At 38.6% G+C, this 21,954-nt stretch overlaps 2 protein-coding genes across 2 annotated transcripts; one reads left to right on the top strand and one right to left on the bottom strand.

The window, feature by feature from the left end:
* The first annotated feature begins 3,983 nt into the window (after positions 1-3,983).
* On the top strand, positions 3,984-7,071 carry LOC145777279 (DNA polymerase alpha subunit B-like). Its single transcript, XM_082588625.1, has 3 exons — positions 3,984-5,348; positions 5,536-5,708; positions 6,170-7,071. Exons 1-3 carry the CDS (start codon positions 4,014-4,016, stop codon positions 6,423-6,425), a joined length of 1,764 nt encoding a protein of 587 aa, XP_082444751.1. The 5' UTR covers positions 3,984-4,013; the 3' UTR covers positions 6,426-7,071.
* Positions 7,072-10,314: 3,243 nt separating this feature from the next.
* LOC145777000 (phospholipid scramblase 2-like) lies at positions 10,315-21,031 on the bottom strand. The gene is made up of 8 exons (XM_082588265.1): positions 20,912-21,031; positions 20,102-20,355; positions 18,328-18,370; positions 17,973-18,069; positions 17,557-17,680; positions 16,640-16,801; positions 15,495-15,653; positions 10,315-11,377 (listed from the first exon to the last, which is right to left on the bottom strand). Exons 1-8 carry the CDS (start codon positions 20,928-20,930, stop codon positions 11,315-11,317), a joined length of 921 nt encoding a protein of 306 aa, XP_082444391.1. The 5' UTR covers positions 20,931-21,031; the 3' UTR covers positions 10,315-11,314.
* Between the last annotated feature and the right edge of the window lie 923 nt (positions 21,032-21,954).

Genomic DNA, 21,954 nt, shown 5'->3' with positions numbered 1-21,954 from the left:
AGGAAACTCTGATCAACCCTAACCCTTTTAAAATGTTTGCGAAAACTGCGATCAGCGACTTCGGCAAACTCTTAGGATCATTACCGGAAATTTAAAAATGTTTGCGGAAACTGCGGAAAAACGGAACCTGCGATCAGCGACTTCGGCTTTGTTCTATTTTTTTCTCTCGATTTTTTCAGTTTGTTTGCAGAAACACCCTAACCCTTTTTAAAATGGTTGCGGAAACTCCGATCAACCCTAATCCTTTTAAAATGTTTTCGGAAACTGCGGTCAGCGACTTTGACAAATTCTTAGGATCATTACCAGAAATTTTAAAATGTTTGCGAAAACTGCAAAAAAACGGAAACTGCGATCAGCGATGTTCTATTTTTTTCTCTTGAACTTTTCAGCTTGTTTGTTTGCGGATACCGATACTTCGATACCCTAACTATCGATACCTAACCGATATTCCGATACCCTAACCTTGCGGAAACTGAACTGATGGTACGAATTGTTCGGTACCCGGTCAGTTGGTCGACAGGACAATTGGTCGACAAGACAGTTGGTCGACAGGACGTTACGTCGACAGGACGTTACGTCGACAGGACGTTACGTCGACAGAACGATTTATTTTAGGGTTAGAATTAGTTAACTAATAGGGTGGAGTGAAAAATTTTTTTTTTCTCAAATCAAAAAAGAGGGGTTCTAAAAACTTGTCATTTGACCCAAAATCACCATTAAAATTGATTTTGGGGTGTGGCACTTTTAATTGGCCGTGCCACCCGACCCTAGGGGTCGCGACGAGGTCAAACTTCATGAAATCCGCATAACTTTACAACCGTACATGCTAGAAACTTGAAATTGGTCTTAAAAGATTCAGAAGCAACATGTTTCTATCTGCTCTAAGAGCAATTTTTAGCCTAAGTGCAACAGAAAACGTTTTATCAAAAGAAAACTGATATTTGTATTAAACAAGCATCAAGCATTGTGAGTCGATGAAATGCATGCAAAAAAAAGCACTTTTAGAAATAGGAGAGTGGGAATTAAACAAATTTCTTGACCTAACATTGTAAATGAATGTATAGCCCAGTCAAGAATATAGAACACAGCCATTTGACACTTCAGGCATGTTGATGAACTGAAATTCAAAGCCATAAACAGACATAACTCAGCAACAACACTACATTTAACATTATAAAAAACAAAAAGCGAAAAGAAAATTTTCTAAACAATTAATTAATTTTACCTCTCAAATACTTGACCCGTTGTGCTGTGTAGTTTTAAGTTATCAATTTGTGTGAGCGAGGCAGTTTCTCAAATGTTTAGATTTGACCATATTTTTGCTGTGATACTGTATGATTCTTTAGCATTTCTTTTAAAATGTATTTTTCTTATAGGCTTGAAAAGGGCTGTATGACTGGCCGAAACGTTCGCTTTTTGTTTTTTTATAATGTTAAATGTAATGTTGTTGCTGAGTTATGTCTATTTATGGTTTAAAAGAGTTACCTCTCTACCCAAATTGTATGAAACTCAAAGGTACAGCAACAATAAGTAACTCTGTATGGTCACTGCTCAGTATTCTATGCCTGTTCAATGTTCATGAAGCAATTGTTTCTCTGTGTCAAAGCGTTTCATCAGACGTCTAGATTTAATTTTCTATCTGATCAAACTGTCACGCCTGTCATACCTTGCTACAGAGGATGATGCATCTGTCACCAACTTAATGTGCCGTTCAACTCTTTGATTGTGGCAAGGATGCTGAAGTCGCAATGGACTATCTCAAATCTCCTCAAGTGTGGATCGACTTAGAGCTTTGATCAGTGGAGGTTCACAAATCCCAGGGTCATTTAGATTGATAAGCTTGTAATACTCCTTCGCCTTGATGTTGATTTTAGGAACAAGAAACCAACGCACACTGGAACTAACATTCGTACCAGTCTTCTCATCTGATTGTTCCAGGTCACCTCCTTCAAAGTTGTCATTCGGTGAAATGTTGACTCCATGTTGCTGTAAACATCCTCTCATCGCCAATATTTTGTTCACAGCAATTCTGCAAATTTCTTCACTGTCGTCCCACCAGAATATTCTCCGGATGTGCAAAGAATGCATTTCTTTGCACAACCTTTAACAAAATTCCCCTCACTTTTTTGGACGAGAACTGGACGATTCAACTCTAGACAAGATCGAACAGAGTCTTTGGCCCATCAGATATTTTATCTTTGTGTTTGATTTGAAACCATGTGGAAGTATATATATATACATTTAAACAAAATTCAGCCAAAGTATGCCGGTTTGCGGACGGCTTTGATATTGAAGTATAATACCGCAGGATTCTGCATGCAAGTGTGAGCCACCTCGAGTGGAAAATTGGCCCTATCTCCAACATTGCTAAATCATCATCCACATGACCAAGGAGAGTTTTCCAACAAATCCTGTAAGCATAATGCTGGTCTATGCTGAGGTTAGCGACAACCTTATTGGGCAGTAATGGAAAGTTGTGGTTTGAAATTGGTTTCATCATAATCATCATAATCCATCGTTGGTTTGTTCCCCACTAGTGGGGGTGGCCGATTGTTTTCGCGCAGCAATTGTTTTAATCCCTTTTCTCCATATCACCCTGTCCCTTGCATCGTTCTCCTTCAATCCGACTTTTTTAAATTCATCCTTCACTTGTTGTTTCCACGTTCTTCTTGGACGACCGCGTTTCCTCTTCCCATCCACCTTTAGATCTAGTGCCTTTCTAAGAAAACTTCCTTCCTCCCTCCTTATCACATGTCCATACCATCTTACTCCATTTGCCCTTGCCAGTTGGTCTATGGTCTTTCTGATCTCCAGCATATCCAACAATTCTTCAGTCCTTTTTTTCCTTCTCGTTTTCACCTCACACATTGCTCTCACCATTGACCTTTCCGTTCTTCTCAGGATTGCCAGGTTTGAATTTTTGAATTGGCCAATCCGAAACACAACCACTTAGTTTTGATCCAATCTTTCCTTGGAAAGTATTATGTGTTGTCCCATCTATAGCTACAAGCACATGTCGCAATGGCAGTTCATTGCAGTGTAGAAGGCATATCAGTATCACCCACTGCAATGGATGTTTTACCTTCTTTTCCAATGCTCTGATTAAGCCATTGTTCGATCCGGTCATTGCTGCCGTGCCATCAGTTCCTACAACTACAAGTTTGTCGCCCAGTTCAGTGTACTTTATGGCATCATTGACGGTATTTGCAGTTGTTCTTCCTTTCCCATCTTCAGGTGTGACATGGGTCAAATAATACTCGCCTGGTACTCCAACAATGACATAGTGCTCTTCCAGGATTGATTGTGATTGTGAATGGATTTTGAAATATAGTCTATTATGTTGTTCCTCTATGTAATAGATTCTAAAATGGACGATTCCACAATGCACACAGTACATACTTATTATGGTTGAAAGCAAAATGATAAAATATCAGTTTTTTTCATTTAAATCATTTTCTGTTGCATTTATGGTTAAAATTGCATTTAGAGCAGATAGAAACATGTAGCTTCTGAATCTTTTAAGACCAATTTCAAGTTTCTAGCATGTACGGTTGTAAAGTTATGCGGATTTCATGAAATTTAACCTCGTCGCAACCCCTAGGGTCGGGTGGCACGGCCAATTAAAAGTGCCACACCCTAAAATCAATTTTAATGGTGATTTTGGGTCAAATGACAAGTTTTTAGAACCCCTCTTTTTTGATTTGAGAGAAAAAAAATTTTTCACTCCACCCTATTAACTAACCTTAACCCTAACCTAACTCTAACCCTAAAATGAATCGTCGTCGACCTAACGTCCTGTCGACCAACTGTCTTGTCGACCGATTGTCCTGTCGACCAATCGACCGTGCACCAATTGTTCATGGTATGAATTAGGTTGCACCCTATTTTACCATGTCAACTCAATTGTGCAATAAATTATTATTGGTTATGACTGTGATTTGTGGTTACAACTATTCTGCTTTTCCAGGCTACCACATGTTTATAGAATTTTATATTTCTTTACCTTGAAAGTGATGGCTGCAACTTCGGAGGAAATATCTCAAGGGTTTCTTGAATTTGACATTGAGATCAACGATGAAGGAGTAATGGTGAAGCTTGAAGAAATTGCTGCAGTTTTTTCATTGGATGCTGATGAGTTAGTTAATGAATGGCTTGCTTACCAGAGTAGAAATCATCAACAACCACTCACATATGATGAACTAGAGCATCTGGAAAGGGAGCTTTCTAGTACAAGAGCCAAAACCCAGGTCAAAAAGTCTCTCCAATCTACATTAGAAGGGAACCATAATATGTCCCTGTCTGCGCCACAAGATGCAGTTGAATCTATGGACATCATTGAAGGTTACTGCAGTCTAACCAACAAAGGAAAATTACGAAATATGCAAATTAACACACCAAAGAAGCCAGTTGATAGAAAAGACAGAACAGAATTCAGTCCTTCTGTTTTCTCACCAATTTCTGCATCAAAATCTCTAAAGTATGCTGGTCGTTCAAACTCGGGTGAAATTGTTGCTGAACTGGGTGATTGCAAGAGCTCAGATACATTTTGGCACAACCACAGAGGTTCATCAAAGATTGTAAAATGTAATTCTCACAGCATTAAAGAAACATATAAATACATGTTTCAAAAAGTTATGAATGTGTCTGATATTTTAAATGATGGAATTGAAACATTCTCTGATGAAATACAACAGCAATATGCAAGTTTGATTGAATCTTATGCGCCTTGCTGTGCTCCAAGTCAGGGTGAGGTCAATATTGTTGGGCAAATTAAGAATGAAACTCACAGCCGATTGACTCCGCACAGCGTAGTCATAGAAGGTGACAGAGTTCATTCTTTTGGAAGAAGTGTTGCTGTTGAATTGGACCAGCTTCCAGAATATTCCCTGTTTCCTGGGCAAAATGTTGCAATGAGAGGGGTAAATCCCACAGGAAAAAAGTTCATTGTATCTCACATTTACAAACCAGCCATATCAAACGGGAATATCACCATTGGAAATTTAGAGGATTTTGAAGGCGAAGGTGAAACATTGCACATTATGATTGCTGCTGGTCCACTGACTACATCGGATTTACTCAGCTATGAACCTTTAGAAGACTTCATTATTGCCGTGAAAAAAAGTTCTCCTGATGTTGCAATTTTGATTGGCCCATTATTGGATGCGAATCACGAGGAAGTTGAAAAAGGAATGGTAACCCCATCGTTCACAGAGTTTGCAGACAACTGGATAACTTATGCAAGAAATGCATTGGAAAGTTTTACTCAGCTTGTTTTTGTGCCTTCCTTGCGTGACGTGTTCCATCATCCCATCTTTCCCCAACCTCCATATTTACAAAGAAAGTCCGAGGTAAAGATTTAGTTTTGATGATTTTGCAATGTTACATTATAGGCAATTAGCATCAGTTTGAAAGCACACATCAACTTTACATATTTTTGCCCTTTAAGAGTATTTTGTTCTTGAGAATAGAAAGGATATTTGTGAAAAGTGGAGTTTCTATATTTGTTTAATAAAGTTCTTTGACTTGTCTTTGCAGAAGTCTTTCTTCATAAGCAATCCGAGCAGTTTTGATATTGAAGGTATTAGAATCGGTGCTACTGCTGCGGATATTTTGTTTCATCTTGGTGCAGAAGAGATATCAAAATGTTTGCCATCAACGTCTTCAGATCGCTTGGCAAGGTTGACCGAACATTTGTTCGCACAGAAGAGGTGAATGTGATTTTGCATTTCGACTGCAATATCAAACAATGACTGCTTTATTTTTCGGTTTAGCTTGTTAGTGTTCATACGATTTTTTTATCTCTACTCAATGCCGCCAATCCATATAACATGACGATTGTGACACCGCGTCTTCTGGTGTTAGAACACCCACTTACATTAAATTATATTTGATCATCTTTCTATGACTTGCTCAACAATACGATTGCTTATGTAATGTGTAGAAAGAGCGATCTACCTGCCTTCAGCACTCACATGAAAGTTGAACAGATATCAATTAACTGGAAAAAGCAACGGTTGCGAGCTCTGTGGTATGAATTACTGGTGCGAGACTGAGCTTCATGGGCGAAACATTTATCGCTGTTAATTGTTGCTACACTCGACTACCGAGAAACAATACAATAGCCTACTTATCAAGACTATTATCTACTAAACCGTTGTTTTGTTTGCAGTTATTATCCTTTGTACCCATCTCATGAGTCGGTATCTCTTGATGTTGGTGCAGCAGAGTTTGGATGCAGACTTCCGGCAGATCTAGATATTCTTTTGGTCCCTTCAGATCTGAGATGTTTTGTAAAATGTCTCAACGGGCGGCTTTGTGTCAATCCCGGCCGTTTAGCAAAAGGACTTGGCGGAGGCACATATGCCCGTGTTGCTATTCACAGGTCTTCAGAAAAGAAAACTGTCGCGCAAATTGTGAAAATCTAATCTCTGTAACACGATCTGGGTAAAGCGTTACTTCATGTGAGATTTATGTGTTTCTTTAGTCCACTGGTTCAAGACTGCTTTTGAGGTGGCAGCCGATTCGGATGTGAGACTTCTGTTTGTCCAATATCATTATGCCCTTGTGTACAGACTGGATGTAAAAATTCCCGCTTATGTGAATTCCATCATTTCAATTATTGTCTGAGATTACACGGGTCGTCTCTGCCGTATTGAATCACCCTGCAGAGCTCATTGGTAAGTTGAGATCCAAACTGACAACAAACATTCACTGGTATCAATATTCGGCTGAGCAAGGCTTCGAGAACAATGATTCTGTGTAGTAAAAAATGCGATTGCAAACCTCATACTCGAATATACTTTACATATTTGATTTTACTTTTTTAGTATTGCGCATTTCCAGTGTCACCACAGTCTGTCAAATGTCGAGAGTAAAAAGCTGTCACGTCGTAAGCTATCAGATAAAGGCTGAAACCACTGCCTCAGTGCCTCACAGCAGCGGATCCAAGGTGGGAGCATTTGGTCACCTGCCCCTCCTTCCCACAAAAAAACAACGGTACAATTTATTTTCGTTTTTGCGATATAAATTTGCTCGCTTCGTTCAATCATATTTCATTCACCCAGGATAAGTGGCGGGAAAGGTGACACATAGATGTACCGTAGGTGTTTTCAGCAGGGAGTATATATAACAGACTTTGTTATGTGTCCCACAAAAACTGAGAAAATGAACTTTACTCCGTCGTAAACACATCGCTCAACACTCAAACTGCTAGGCAATTAAATTATTCCGGTGTTAATAGAGTTATAATAAGGTAAAATCTGCCTTGTATTGTACAGAGAAATGTGGGATGGGGAAATACATCGTTGGACTAGTTCGAGATTTTACCGAGACAGTGCACCACTAGGCCTATATAAGACTACAATACCATATGCAAAACTGCGCGAAAAATATATGAAGACCAAACCGGTGGTCCCCAACCTTTTTAGGCTTACTGCACCCTTTTGTGGTAGACCAACGATCTTTCACCTCGAATGCAGCAGTTTGTTGAAACAAGCCTAAATTGTTTCATTCCAAAGATTTAAAAAATTGTATTCATGGTTCTTTGCTTGACTTTCAGCTCTCACAGTGTGGAGAAAAGTAGACAAGTTCGTTTGTTGTGCCTTCAGGAAAGCCAATTAATAATAACATCTTCAGAAATCGATATAGTTTATTTCGAAGTCGGTGTGAAATTCGTTCATGGTTTCACAATTCACATCCCCAATGGAATTATTTTTTTGTTTCGGAGAGAAGACAGATAAATAAAAATAATATGAGAAAAAGTGCGCGTATCCCTAAGTTTACGACAAGCAGAGTAGGCTATTATAAATGACACCCCGGTTGGTAACCACTGGACTAAACCATTGGTTCTTTACCTGGGCGCTGAGCCGCTGATGACTTTTATAGGGGCGGCAATACTCAGGAGGCGCTATATTCTGAAGGTGTAATATTTTTCTTATTGCAAATTTGCTTAAGTAGTTCTGCTGGATCAAGACCCACGTATATTCGTGCTCTGTATAGCTCTAGAGTGTAGAATCTCTACAAGAAGCATTCTTTTTATGGAATGTTTAACTCACCTTTACCTGATATAGTGTCCGACGTTTTCTTCGTAAAACAATTCTTCGTAAAATTAATTCTTTGTAAAACAATTCTTCCCAAAGCATTTCTTCGTGCATGCAATTGAGATTTGATGTATACGAAGACATGCTTTACGAAGAATTATTTTACGGATTTCATTTCACCAACAACTGTTTACGAACAATTGTTTTACGAACAACTGTTTACGAAGAATTGTTTTACGAACAATTTGCCTATAACCATCTGATATTTATATACTGTAGCTGTAGTTAACTAGTTATATCATAATGCGCATTGTCTGATGCTTAATTCATTTTTAAAACGTGGTCTCATATTATAGTCCAGGGGTCACCAAACTACGGCCCGCGAACTGATTTCATCCGGCCCGCCACGTGTTGCGGAAATAACAGCTGCACTACAACTGTTAAGGAAAAAAGTTATCAAACTTTTTGTAAAGGACTGACGTTGCTGTTTATCATTAGGCCACCACAAATGGGGAAAGCCTAGGCCAAATTTGGAAAGATAAGTTTTTTCAAGAGCACGATGCCCTGTAGTGTAACAGCAGGGGATAACTTGTACAGCAACCTTTTGATTTTCAACCCAACTTTGCTATTCCACCGCTGACTTTGTTATTTATTGTGCTCAAGTCAATGGAGATTCTAAATAGTTGTATATCTTTTCGCTATTTGCATCCGGCCCGCAGCTGTTAATCTCGCAGCAATTCGGCCCTCGGAGAAAAAGGTTTGGTGATCCCTGTTATAGTCTATAGAAATGTCTGAAAAGGGGCGCAGGAAAAAAAGGTTAAAAACCATTGGATTAAACGATTATTGAAATCTCTCTCTGATCATGCACATGACCAATTGACCATATCATGCATAAATTGACTTGAAACCAACTTCAATATCAAACTAAACACATCGACTAACAGAATCTAGTTTTTAATTTTGTAAATTTGGTCCAGTAGCTATGTTTTGAACAAACACAACAATGAGCTGAAAAAGGTCGTTTGTAGTGTCAAAAGTTCGGGGTACAAACTTCCTGTTCATACTACGTAGGCCTACATTAGCTTTTTTTACTACGGTACAATTTGAGTGTCCCCTAATTTTTCTTGATCCGCTACTGCTGCATTGGTTGTATTTTGTGCTGTTTAGCACCATTTGTAACAACTCAAGCCTGGTTGCCAAATGCATGGATTTTATTCTTGTGTCAACAAGAAAAAAAAAAAAAAAAAAACATTTAGTTCTCTTGTCTAAATATTTGTTTCGTATTGTAATGATTGTATATAAAAAACTTGAACACCTTTTCTGCTGTTAAATTATCATAATAAAACATTGTTTTAATTAATTTTTTCCTTTCGTGGTATCGCACTGCGTAATCCACGACTATCCTTTCAATAAAGCAATGGAACAGCAAATCTGTACGTAAAGATGCAATTCCATTTCGAAAACTATTGGTTGTAAATTAGCGCCGGTAGCTGATTCTAGTAAATGGTTATAGACGAATGTGTTTTTTGTGTACCAGTGCATCGGTCGCAAAAATGCGTTGGTATGAGCATTGATAATACAAATTTATCCTTAAGCAATCACCGTGATATGTTTTGCATAAAGAACGATACAGTCACGTAGGCAATCGTCATGGGAGTGACCAACATGACCATGAGCGGTATTCCGGTATATAGCCATCACATGGGGGATTGGGGGTAAAGAGTGAAACTTACTAATGCTCGGAATTTCACAAAGATGAACCTACTCTTCATAGCCTTGATCACTACCGGTAGTGTGTTTATAAAAAGCCTCCTAATTGAGCCGATCGGAAAGCGCAAAGGTGATAAATTTGGGTAGCCTACATTTCCTTTCTTGTGACGTCATGGCTCGAAGGAAAACGAATTTTGCTTCAGCCGAGCATTTCTGTAGATTTCAAGGCTGTCGAGATCATTTGGGACAGGATTATTAAGCGGTTCGTGCCCCCCAAACAAGACATCTGAAACATTACGGTAGGTCACCCCAAGGAAGGGGAAATTGTCAGTAAGTGCATCTTAGAAATCGGTAGCTTGCACCAACAACGAGAAATAGTCTCTAAACAAGGAATCCGGAATAGATGCAATAACGAATTATGTCATATTAAGATTTAAAAAAAAACAGTGTTTTCTTCCAGTTTCCAGCCGCTTCCACAATCACTACTGGTTCAAAAGCATCTCGTGGATCACTGTTTCATGCTAACTCTGACATAACTCCGCTGCGGTACAATGCACGCAAAACACCATCTGCTTTTTTGTTGTACTGAATGTGCTCACTGCTCATACTGCAATGGTAGTAAACTTAAAACATGTACAAAACATAACCCTTTTTGTGTTAATTAAACTCCAACATAAAATGGGTTATGTTAAGGTCAGAAAACAAACCTTTGGATGAGGCGGTGATGGCTATACGTATTATATATGTTCTACGTACAAAGCAATTAGAGTCTGTTTTTAAGAAAATACAATTCTACAGTACATATACAAGACGATATCTGCAACACTATTGAAACGTAATCATCAGTAACTTTAATTCAGAAATTATGCAGTGAAGGCAAGTGCCAACTGTGACAACAGACTTCCAATCAAATCACGTCATCGCTAAAACGATTCGAACTTACGCGCAATGTGTGATAAAATGAGAAAATCGATGCTTACAAAAAATAGTGCAGAAAAAGTTTCGCAATTTTTCCAACGGGAATTATTGTATAACTTCATGAAATCACCAACTGTACGCCATCAATTACACGTTCGCAAAAGTAAGATCAATGACGAAGCAGAGGAATGCATGGCGCTGTTCAACACTCTTATCCGTTGTCCAGAAATAGACGATGCAATTTAACGTGAAAGCACAAGAAACAAAAAAGTAAATAACGTGGCGTGAGTGACCATCTTGGAATGAGGCTAAAACGTCGTGATTTGTTTTGGTTTCTCCTGCATAACTGCGATTTACTGACGTCATAACAAGCTTGTTTCTAACTGCCACCGACACAAAGAACACCCGTGATGACGCCTTGATCTTTAAAACTTCTTACAACAAAGCTGTCTTTGACAAGCGCGTGGCAGTAAGTAACTCATGAAACTAGCTGGATATGTCAGTTCTAGTATATGGACTAAAAATAAAACAAACATCTCTGTAATATTATGGATACAGTAGAATCAGACCAGTACAACTTATACATGTCAGATTTTATCACTTGAAAAAATAACAAAAACAATGAATTGACTGTCAATTTTCCATCCCTACTGCCACACTCCCGTCCTCTGATTGTTCTGGTTGTTCGTTTCTTCGAAGAACATGAAGTCCTGGGATCAAAATTAAAAATCAGTTCAATAAATCGATTTGAAACTACTAAAAAGATCCCAGCTAGCAAAAACCCGTCATCACATCAATTCAACGTAGGTAGACGATGTGAAAAGGGCGGTTTTGCTGGCAGTGATATAGTTGGGGTTGGATGTACCAACAGCGAATCTTTTAAGTGGCCGATTACGTTAATCGTCTAATTAGTTTATGGACAATAACTTTGTGCGAAATCCATCGGTAGATCAGGGTATAATCACTGGTAATTCCAGCTGGCGGCGGGGGCATAAAAAAACTAGTGCGCGGAACAAGCTGTTTCATTGATCGAATCACTCAGCTGTGGAAAGATCAAATGGTAATGCATCCAAACCTTAGCGAAGCACATTTCTGTCAATGCAAAACCTATACTGAGAAGTTCACATAATGCGATAACAGAATCCATAAATGATGAAAACAAGCAGTCTACTCTACCGCTGTGGGCCTGTGGCTCACGCGTGCGCTTATACAGAAATTGCTGACAATCCGCACGTCCGATGGTCTGAGCTGTGGCTGGACCGGGGGATTAGTACCTTGGACACTCGATGGCATAAAGAAAACACAATTTGAATCAAGCTTACAACAATTAAAAAAACTGTACGGAATGATAATCTGCTCGATTTAAAGTAAATAGTAAACAACCTCGCCCACCAACCATCTTCTGAAATTGTGGCCACGACTAAGAAGCTAAACATGAATGACAAACAAATCTCTGTTGCTTACTTCACAAATCACAATGTAGATATCATATTAACGATCTGTTTTAGCCTACGTAGTTTTAGACCTGTCGGGTAACACAGGTCGTTTAAAAGCGAAACTCAGTCTATTGCAAATCTCTGTTGATTCAGTATGTCGATCACCATATTCAATTTATTAGTAGATTTTCTGAGGAAACCAAACGTTAACTTTGCTAGGTTAAAGTTTCGTATAACTGCCATTATCCAGTACACCCTCGAGAATGGGAATCTCATTTAATGTTAAGTATTAAGTTGGTTCTTTTTCAAACGTTCGCGGACGTTGAACCAACATATAAAGGACAAGACTGGCTATTTTCGCAGGGGTTTGGAAGAAAGAGAATCTAGATTGGCTAAAATAAAATCGAAATGAAGCTAACGCTAAGGAAGTTGGTTGTGAAGTTAGGTCCGAGGCTACGATTAAATCAAGGTAAGGTTTTGTCCAAAAATAGCACTTGAACAAGAGACGTGTCCACTTGCGTACTTGTAAAAGTAAATTAACTTCTCACAAAAGATCCCTTTTGTTTGAATGAAAGGGCTGTGCGTATTTGCGCTGTAGCTAAGGATTGAATGGAGTGAAAGCAAGTCATTTTACGTCGGATTACCGTTAAACGACGTGAAATAAAACACAACAAAAATTCAATGTGACTTCAAACCCTATAAATGCTTGTAGGTTCCATTAATATAGAACTCGATTGTTGAACATAATCGGACAAAAACAAACAGTCAACACAATACAGATCATAGCAAAGGTACCAGTCAGTAGCATGGCAACATCATGCTGTTGTTAGATGAATAGATGTTGGTAAAAGCAATCGCCGTTCCCTTTGCACAACTAAAACAAAGAAGGCTGATACAAGTTTTCAACCATACGAAAAACTACCAATTTAAGATGTAGGCTAACCCGGAGACAAAATACTATAGAAAAACACTCCTAATACAGGTCTAAGATAGGCGAGCTTATTGCATTTACTGTAATTCATAAATCTATAGATAGCTTTACGATTGGTGGTACCGGGTTGTTTTATTTGTGTAAACAATTCAAATTCAATTCGTCATCGAAGTGTTGCAAAGCCAAAATTACTATCTTGAAAAAGTAGTTTTCATTATAGACAATCACGTTTATTATACAAGATCAACAATGTAGCCCCAAACAAGATCGGTCTTAAGTGTAATTTCATAACCTTAACCTTGGCAAATAACATCTCTCGTGGCTTGCTTAACAAAAGCCAGTTTTGAAAAAGTAGAGCACCATGAAGACATCCTTTGATCACATGATCATATTTGGCGATGCCGCGTGATTCCTTAGATTGAGTTACAGTAGGGTGAAGTATTCACGATGGCCACAAAGAAAGGGGTTGTTTGTTTATAGAACCTACATTTTGCCGCCTTGGATATGTCCACAATATCCAATGGGTAGCTACGTCACTGGCCCCAGTCCATTCTTGCAATTACGCATACCATAGAATTTTTTTTTGGCGTTATCGCACGAAAATCTCAAATATTTTGCACATAACAAAGTTGACAAAAGAAAAGGTGAAAGATTTCAACATTTAAGAGAAAGTGTGATCATGCCGTGGGCTTTGTCGGAGGCGAAATGCAGGCCTTTAAGCTCTCGGTGGCCATGGCAGCCGAGAGGTCGTTAAATGGACTCCAAAACTACCGTGCGGGTAGGCCATGTTTGGTTGCAGGCTTCCGCAAGCCAACATTTCTCCACTCCGTACGTACTTGCATTGTTTTCCACTCGAGGTTGTGGGTGAAACTTTTTTCTCTTCACTTGCATTCGCAACCATTTTTCACAAACAAAGTAAAGTCAACGCTTCTCACACACTGACTGGAAATTTTGCTGATAAAGGTTTCGCAATAAGTCTGAGTACCGACTGATAAAAATCTTGAGAACTGACCCTACACCTACTGGAGAAGGAGAGAAGCAATGCATTTTACAACTGCAACTGTATTCTAGGACCTTGTTCTTACCTGAGTGAACGCAAAACACGAGATTAATTAACAAATTTTTAAAAACAAGAATTTTAACAGATTTTTTATTTTGGCTGCCGGGTGCCATAATTTGGTCGCCGGGAAGAAGCTCCGGTAGGCCATGCTTGATCGCCGAAAAAATAAAGGAGCTTAGAGGCCTAGGAGTGACATATTGTAAATTTAGTCAGGTAGCAGTCGCTTCTAGCAACTTGTGACGTTGTGGCACACACTGGTCATGGCCCAAGGCAACAAAGGTTGTGATTTGTTTTGGAATGACGTTAAATTTTTCGGAATTAAAGACAACACAAAGACGTCTTGAAAATCAGTGAATACATTCCACTGTTTTCGTAGTTTCTTTACTACAGTACTCGACTACTCGTGGGTGAAAAAAGAACAACTATGATATAAATACCATATTATGTCACAGATTGACACTAAAGAAGTAGATATTGCAATGCAAAATAAACGCAAGAAAATATTCATATAACATGGATTTCGAATTGTAAGTTTCGACATTTTTCTCATTCAAATCCACAAGTATATTATATTTTTCAACAGTGTGAATGTGTGATCCATGGAAACCTACTTAAAAGAAGTGACAGATTCAGGCACTAAAATAATGACAAGGCCGAAGCACAGTAATTTAAAGCTCAAGAAAATGTGAGCAATTCACGTTTTTGGTCGTGTACCACTTTTCAAAGTTTTCAAATCTTGCTTCTGTCGGTTTGTAATATTTTTTATGAAAAAAAGAACTTAAAAACACAACTGAATTCTCTAAAATTAAAAACAAGGTGAACAAGCCACCAAAAGCTTCCATGGCCCACGCAACAGGTATTCTTCTTCTAACAATACTGAATAATTTATGACAGAACAAATGTCGAACTTTTAACTGCATTAGGTAGTCATAGCAGGTAAAAAAGCACCATCATTTAAACGGTCGAACAATGGGAAGAATTGGGTGGCGAAAACCAAACCCGACTTTATTCGTGATATTTAACCTTCTCTTCCACTCAACCGTGACACTGAAGGACAACAAATACCAACCGTAGTCAATAGTCATAGTTGCTTTCATTCTGATACGCGGAAAAGGTCGAAACTTAGTCCAGCATAACATTTTAACGTGACTGGACGTTGAAACGTTGTTAAAACGTCAAAATTCGGTGCTTGGGAGCAAGTTAAAGCTGAATCACTTTTCGTAAACAAGGTACAAGGAAAAATGAACTCAATGGCAAAATTAACGTGCTTTGCCCAAACCTGTGTGCTTGTAAACAGAAGTATTAGCGAAATAGGTTCTGAATTTTCATGACAAACTAGTTGGCAAGGTATCCGAAGAGCTTCTATGAACGTAAAGTTGTTTTAAAAATAATAAACTTACGATCAAGAAGACAGCTCCCAGCAGGCAAGCTTTAACTTTGACATCAAGGTCCATTGGAAATTGTATTCCGAAGTTATCAGCATCAGTAAATGCTTCTTTTACCAAGCCCGACCACTGCTTTGATATCTTCCCTACTTCGGCTCCATCCTTCGACAAAACCTACACAGATAGAAACTAGCATAGTCATCATTATATTATGCGTGGTCACAACTACGTCTTGTGATCGCTTCATGTATGATGCAGATTTGCAAACTGTTTGCTGCTTTAAATTTCAAAAGGCGACGCACAATGATACGGTTTTGCAACTAAAGCGAAAAAGACCAAAAGCTCATGCGGTTTAAAGCAGTACATATAGGTAATTTCAGGTCAGGTGAAAGAAGCTGAAATAATATCTGAAATTTCAAGAATTGTTAATGCTTGGTCACTTTTTACAGGAAAACTATCGATGCAGTGTTCTCCCTGCTTGCAAACGTAGATTTAATGTTCATTTTTGGTAGCAAGTATCATTGTCTTCAACTGGCTTGCATGACGTTTGCCGTCAACCAATACAGCGTCATACTGCATGACGATTCTGCCACGCCACTTCCCCCAAGTCGTGGTATGTTATCTCACATTGGTGTCATAGCCTAACTTTTAGTACTTCCGGAAATAAATTTTTGTTGAAAATGTTGATTTTTTGGTTCATCACAGGCTTACTTCCCCACTCACATCGTAAGCAATATGACCCAAGTCAAATGTAAACTAGTTTACACAATCAGACAAGAAACAGCTAAGCAAATACGTGAAAGAATGCCGTTAAGTCACGTGGTGACTAAAAGTACGCATCCGGTCACATGTAGTGCGAAGGAAGTTATGGCCCGAAGTACCCAGGTAGCAAAATGGTCGTTTTTTTACTTTAATTCAACGTCCGCAGTCGTTGAATAGTTTTAAAAGATGTCGCGGCCCTTCATAATGGCTACAAAAATTTCCAAGTTGTCATGGCACATTGAACAATGCAGACAATAAAGGGTGATAAAATACACCCCGTGCGCTTTGGAGAATGTTGCCGCAATGCAACCGAAGTATGTTGTTTTTAAAACATTTCGTAACCAAGAAACAACATTGTACCGAATGAAAAAGCAAGTGTGACGTCACCTGTGTCGTACCTTAAACTCTACGTCTCCACAAACATTGCAAGTAAAACATGGACCCTCGATCTTCAGCACAACGTCTTTGTTCTCGTTTAAAATGTCGAACTTTGGTAAACATATATCCCACGTCTGTTCCAAGTAGCCAATCACAGTGCCTGGCGGCGAGGATATGGTCATCTGTTAGGTTAATAAAACCAAATAGCCGTTTGATGACCTTAATCAGTTTTTAACACAACAGGGCTATTGTGTTGACTTTGTCATGTAACAGAGCTGTGACAACTCTCAAATAATTTGCTTGTGTCTGTCACAAGCATAAACTCTCATATATATATGCTCACGTATACACTACAGTTTTGAAGATGACTGCTCGCCGTGCTCGGCTTCTCATTTTACGACGACAATGAACGATATAGGCTACAAACTCCTATTCAGCAAACCTTTCGAAAATTAAATCTTCTTCATTTTAAATAGCACTGAAGATGAAGACAGAATAGTTTCAGTATCTACACTTTTGGGCTCTTGATTTTTTTGATCAGATTAACCAGGCGTTTAACAGATTAACAGTAAACTCTCGTATCACAATTTAGCGTCAAAGATGAAAATACTAAAATTACCGTGACGCGACAATTTATCAAAAGACAATTTATCGAACGACAGTTTATCGAAACGACAGTTTATCTAACGACAATTTATCGAAACGACAGTTAATCGAACCAACTGTTTATCGAAACGACAGTTTATCGGACAACGAATCTCTCGAAACAAAATTTATCTAGGGTTAGGGTTAGTCGTTCGATTAATTTTCGCTCGATGAACAGTCGTTTCGATTAACTGTCGTTCGATTAACTGTCGTTCGATAAACTGTCGTTTCGATTAACTGTCGTTCGATCAATAGTCGTTCGATAAACAGTCGTAGTACCAAAATTACAAACCTCTTGCAGGAAGCATGGGCACCAACAGGACGCACAGCGCAGTGGACGTTCAAGATGAATGACCTCTTGCTGTGTGTTGTCCAGGATTTTCATATCAAAATTCCTACAAGGCCCACAGCACTGCCTGCGTTGAAACATTGCATGACAGCGAATGACCATCCAGCACAGGCCTTTTTAATATGAATTCAACATCAAAGTCAAAAATAATTAATTTTCTGACTGGGTGGTTGATTAACTACTCCATATTTAAAGCATTTTTTTTATAATACTGTATTTGAAAATAACGGCAATTAATCACCAAGGCTTATTCGACAGTGAATTTCGACAACTATGTAGCCTTAAAAAGCAAATCGTGACTTGGTACGACGATTTGAAACAGACTATTTATCTTGAATAGAATTCAGAGTCATGCCCACCTCGTACAACAATCCGTATCTTCAGCAGCAAAGTAGACTTTTTGACCAAGAGAATTCTTCACTTCATATTTGTTGTTTGTTTCAAAACCAGTAAAAGCTGAAACATAAATGCTGTGCCATTAACGTGTTATCATCATATGAAAAAAAGGAAGAAAACCAATTAAAACACATTTTGTAATATGATCATTGATCACAAAGAATTAAAAGAATTTAATCATACACAAACTAAAAATGCAACACAGTAGAAGATCAGTTCATTACACAATTAAAAGTTTCAGTACCGGTAGTTAGAAAATACCATACGGTATATATACTATTTATAACGGTACCGTATACTGTTCCATATCGTATTTACCTTCCAAAAGCTCCACTTTTTGGTGTACAAGTAGTTGATCTATCTGTAATATAATTTTTCTTTTATTCATCAACAAAAATGAAGGGGTACATCATTTTGTATTATAGAAACCATCATGACGATTGACGAGTTAACAAAATATCGAATGATTAAATTGTAATTCAGTGATCAAGTTTAATTGCATAACATGTGACCACAAGCATAGGCGCCGACTCCAGGGGGGCGGCGCCCCCCGTGAATTTAGCTCGGGGTGGCTGCCTCCCCGCAAATTATTTAAAAAAAATCCTAAATCAAATGTTTCTAAGTTCAGATTTGCGTTAGTTTGACCTTCATTGCGGATCGATCTCAATTAAAGATCTACTTGTTGCAACAAGAGCGCTGCTCCTAAGATAACAATAGAAACAGAAGTATGGCAGCTGATAAACGCCAGCATGGTGCCGTTGAAGCATAGTAACAATGATTGAAAAACCTTTTTCTTGATTTCTTTTGCTTTGTTTTTTCTTGGGAGTGTCAATAACGAGGTGCGGTTTGCTGTTTGCTCAGTTTAGTATCTGCGCGTATTAAGAGCTAAAGTTCAAAGTGACCAGCATATAATTCGAAGTAGCCTACACGCCTCGAAATTCGTTTTTGTTGACGGCGGACAAACGTGTCCGGTCGGAGCAGCTATCTCGGCGGACAAATTAAGTCTCACGGCGGACACACCAGTTTTAGCCGTCGATCGTCATGCTTAATCACTTTATCTTGATAATAATTCTTCGCCATTTTAGAACTATAACTACGGTTTTAGAAGGCTTTTTTTAAATTCAGTGAAGTCACTCTGAAAGGCTTTCATCAGACCAACGACTTGCGCTTGAAGAGTCAAAGCACGTGGTAGCTGGTCAATACGTCACATAACTGATTAACTTCCACCGATCGAGGTCGTGTGGCTTATTGCGTCACAATGCTCTGGGCAGGAGTCGGAAAATTTCTACACCAACGCTACTATTTTCTGCTGTGCAAAGTTGCACAGGCTTTTTTCTTTAAGTTTATTTTTGCGTGTCATGTGAACAAAAGTGAATTTTCCTTGGGTCTTTTCTTTCTTACTGTAATACCCAAACTTAACAAATTTTGTTGCATCTTGATGTAATAGCCTACTCGTATAACCTAATTTAGTAACCAACCTTGCCAAGCCAGACATTGTGATGTAAAACTTGAACTAAATTTTGCGTGATTAGTGTAGAAGCACCTGTACTCCTATCGATTCTTAGCGAAGAATTCACCTTTGTTACGCTGATTCAATGTCATCAATCGTTGAAGCAATGTAAAAATCGAAAGTTTTCCTCCTTGAATAGAAGCTAAGGGATACAGTATTCACATTTTCTAGATGCGCGCTAGAATGCGCTGGAAACTATATTATCGCAACAATTTTTCGTGCTATGCAATGACGATTTGTATCGCTAGTTCCTGTGTTATTTCTCGGCGGACAAATATGACCGATCTAGATAGTACTTCCCGCGGACATCACATGCTGTGACGGCGGACATGTCCGATGTCTGCCGTGAATTTCGAGACCTGAGCCTACATTATAAAGCTTGGCGATATACAATGGCAGATAGACGCAAACAAACATCAGCATTTTGAATGTAAGCAATCAGTCGGCTAGAAAGTTTGCCCGCCCGGCAATTTTCAAAACCCGGCGCCTATGACCACAAGATATCAGAAAACAATAAAAAAAACATCTAAACCTTTGGGAAATATAAAGAATTGATCATTAAGCACAAAAAAATATTCAAACCTGAGTCAAATATTCCAAACCCCTTGGACAGCCTGGAATGCCAGTCGGAGCTGCCATCCATTGTTGAGGTTGCTGCTGAGGAGCATAACCCCCTGGTCCAGATGGCGGGGCACCATACCCACCCTGGGGTGGAGGATAAGCACCTTGCTGAGGTGGTGGATAAGCACCTTGTTGAGGTGGGGGATAACCCCCTTGAGGTGGTGGGTAGCCCCCTTGTTGCGGTGGTGGGTAACCCCCTTGTTGAGGTTGATAGGCTGTAATATCAGCATGTAGTTCAAGGGATAAGGAATAGCGCTTTTCAACTTTCAAATGCACGCCATTAATACAATACCACAAAATGGGGTAAGTTGGTTCTGGCATATGCTAAGGAGGGAGGAAGAACATCTTTTCAGAAAGCCTTGACTTTGAAGACAAATAAACATAAAAAGAGCAGGCGGAAAATGAGGCAGACAATGTCAGAGTGGAGATGGAAGATGCGACGAGCAGAACAAGATGGAGAAAAGGGGTAAAAACAGTCAAAGAAAAGAAAGAATCAGCCATCTCCATTTAATGTTTCTTGAGGGTGTATAGTAAGGATAAACTGAATTTGAATGATGATCATTGATCATAATAATACTGCATAATGCACACAACTACATGCACAATACTGGAAGTTATTATTGTATGGTGCATTGCATAAACTCAAAAATAACGTTACGTAAAGAAGTACACATTAACTGTTGTAAGTTTAGTTCAACGCAGTAGTAACTCAAAAGTACTGTCTACAGTTCATTTAAAATAGCACCAAACAAAAATTTTAAAAAATCATACCTGGATTTGGTGCAGACATGTTTCACCCAATAGGCTATCTTTTTCAATTTGTAAATATAATTGATAAATTACAAATAGGCTACCATATATAAAAAGTTACAGAAGCCTTGCTAGTGCCTTTAAAACAATAGAACACATTAACAATATTATATAGCATAAGCTTAAAAAGATTTCCATTTTATCCCTTCATGTCAAAACCTGTTGATTCTTTAATTGATACCTTTTTGCATTGGGGAAAGTTAAGTCTGTCTCCCTGGTACATTTAAACTTTCTAATTTTGCTGACGCTTCCTACAGAGTTTTCAATCCATACTCTGCTACCACAGGTACCTCAACTCCCCAACCTGGCCCCTACCCCTGAGGGACGAAATAAGTTGAATCCTTATTAAAGGTTAGGGTTAGAAATTAAAAATTAAAGAAACATTTATAACCCTGACATCATTGCATAGCACGAACAATTGTTGCGAGAATATAATTTCCAGCGCATTCTAGCACGCATCTAGAAAATGTTAATACTGTAGTGCAGTGGTTCTCAAACTTTTTTTTGTTGCGACGCCTCTGAAAAAGTTTTCTGGACTTGCGACGCACCAGCAAATAAAAGTTAACGAGGAAACTTATTATTAAAGTTTTGTTTGTTGATACAACAACAAAAAGCAATGCATATTATTTAATGTGGCGTGTGGGCTTGTTTGTTTTTACAAAGTTCATTAAATCTTGGGAGAATTTTTGAAATTGCCACCCGCATTTTTCTTTCAGTGTTTATTGGTGATCGAAATTTGCTTTTTATTACCGCCAAGGCAGAAAATCCTGCTTTACATAAATATGACGTGACATATGGGATAATAATTCGTAGTGCTTTCTTCACCAAAGCTGGATAATCGCCATTCATTGAAATCCAGAAATTTGCCGGATTTCCTGAATTAAACATCCTTTTCAGGAAATTGTCACAAGAAAGGTCAATGTAGGCTTCTTTTTCTTGTGCAGTAAAAGACAGTGGAGTAGGTTGGACGAAAGGATCACGAATCCATTCGTAGTTTGTTAAAT

The sequence above is a fragment of the Aplidium turbinatum genome, chromosome 9, assembly GCF_918807975.1.
Source record: "Aplidium turbinatum chromosome 9, kaAplTurb1.1, whole genome shotgun sequence".
Lineage (NCBI taxonomy): Eukaryota > Metazoa > Chordata > Ascidiacea > Aplousobranchia > Polyclinidae > Aplidium > Aplidium turbinatum.
This window is presented reverse-complemented; position numbering and strand designations above follow the sequence as displayed.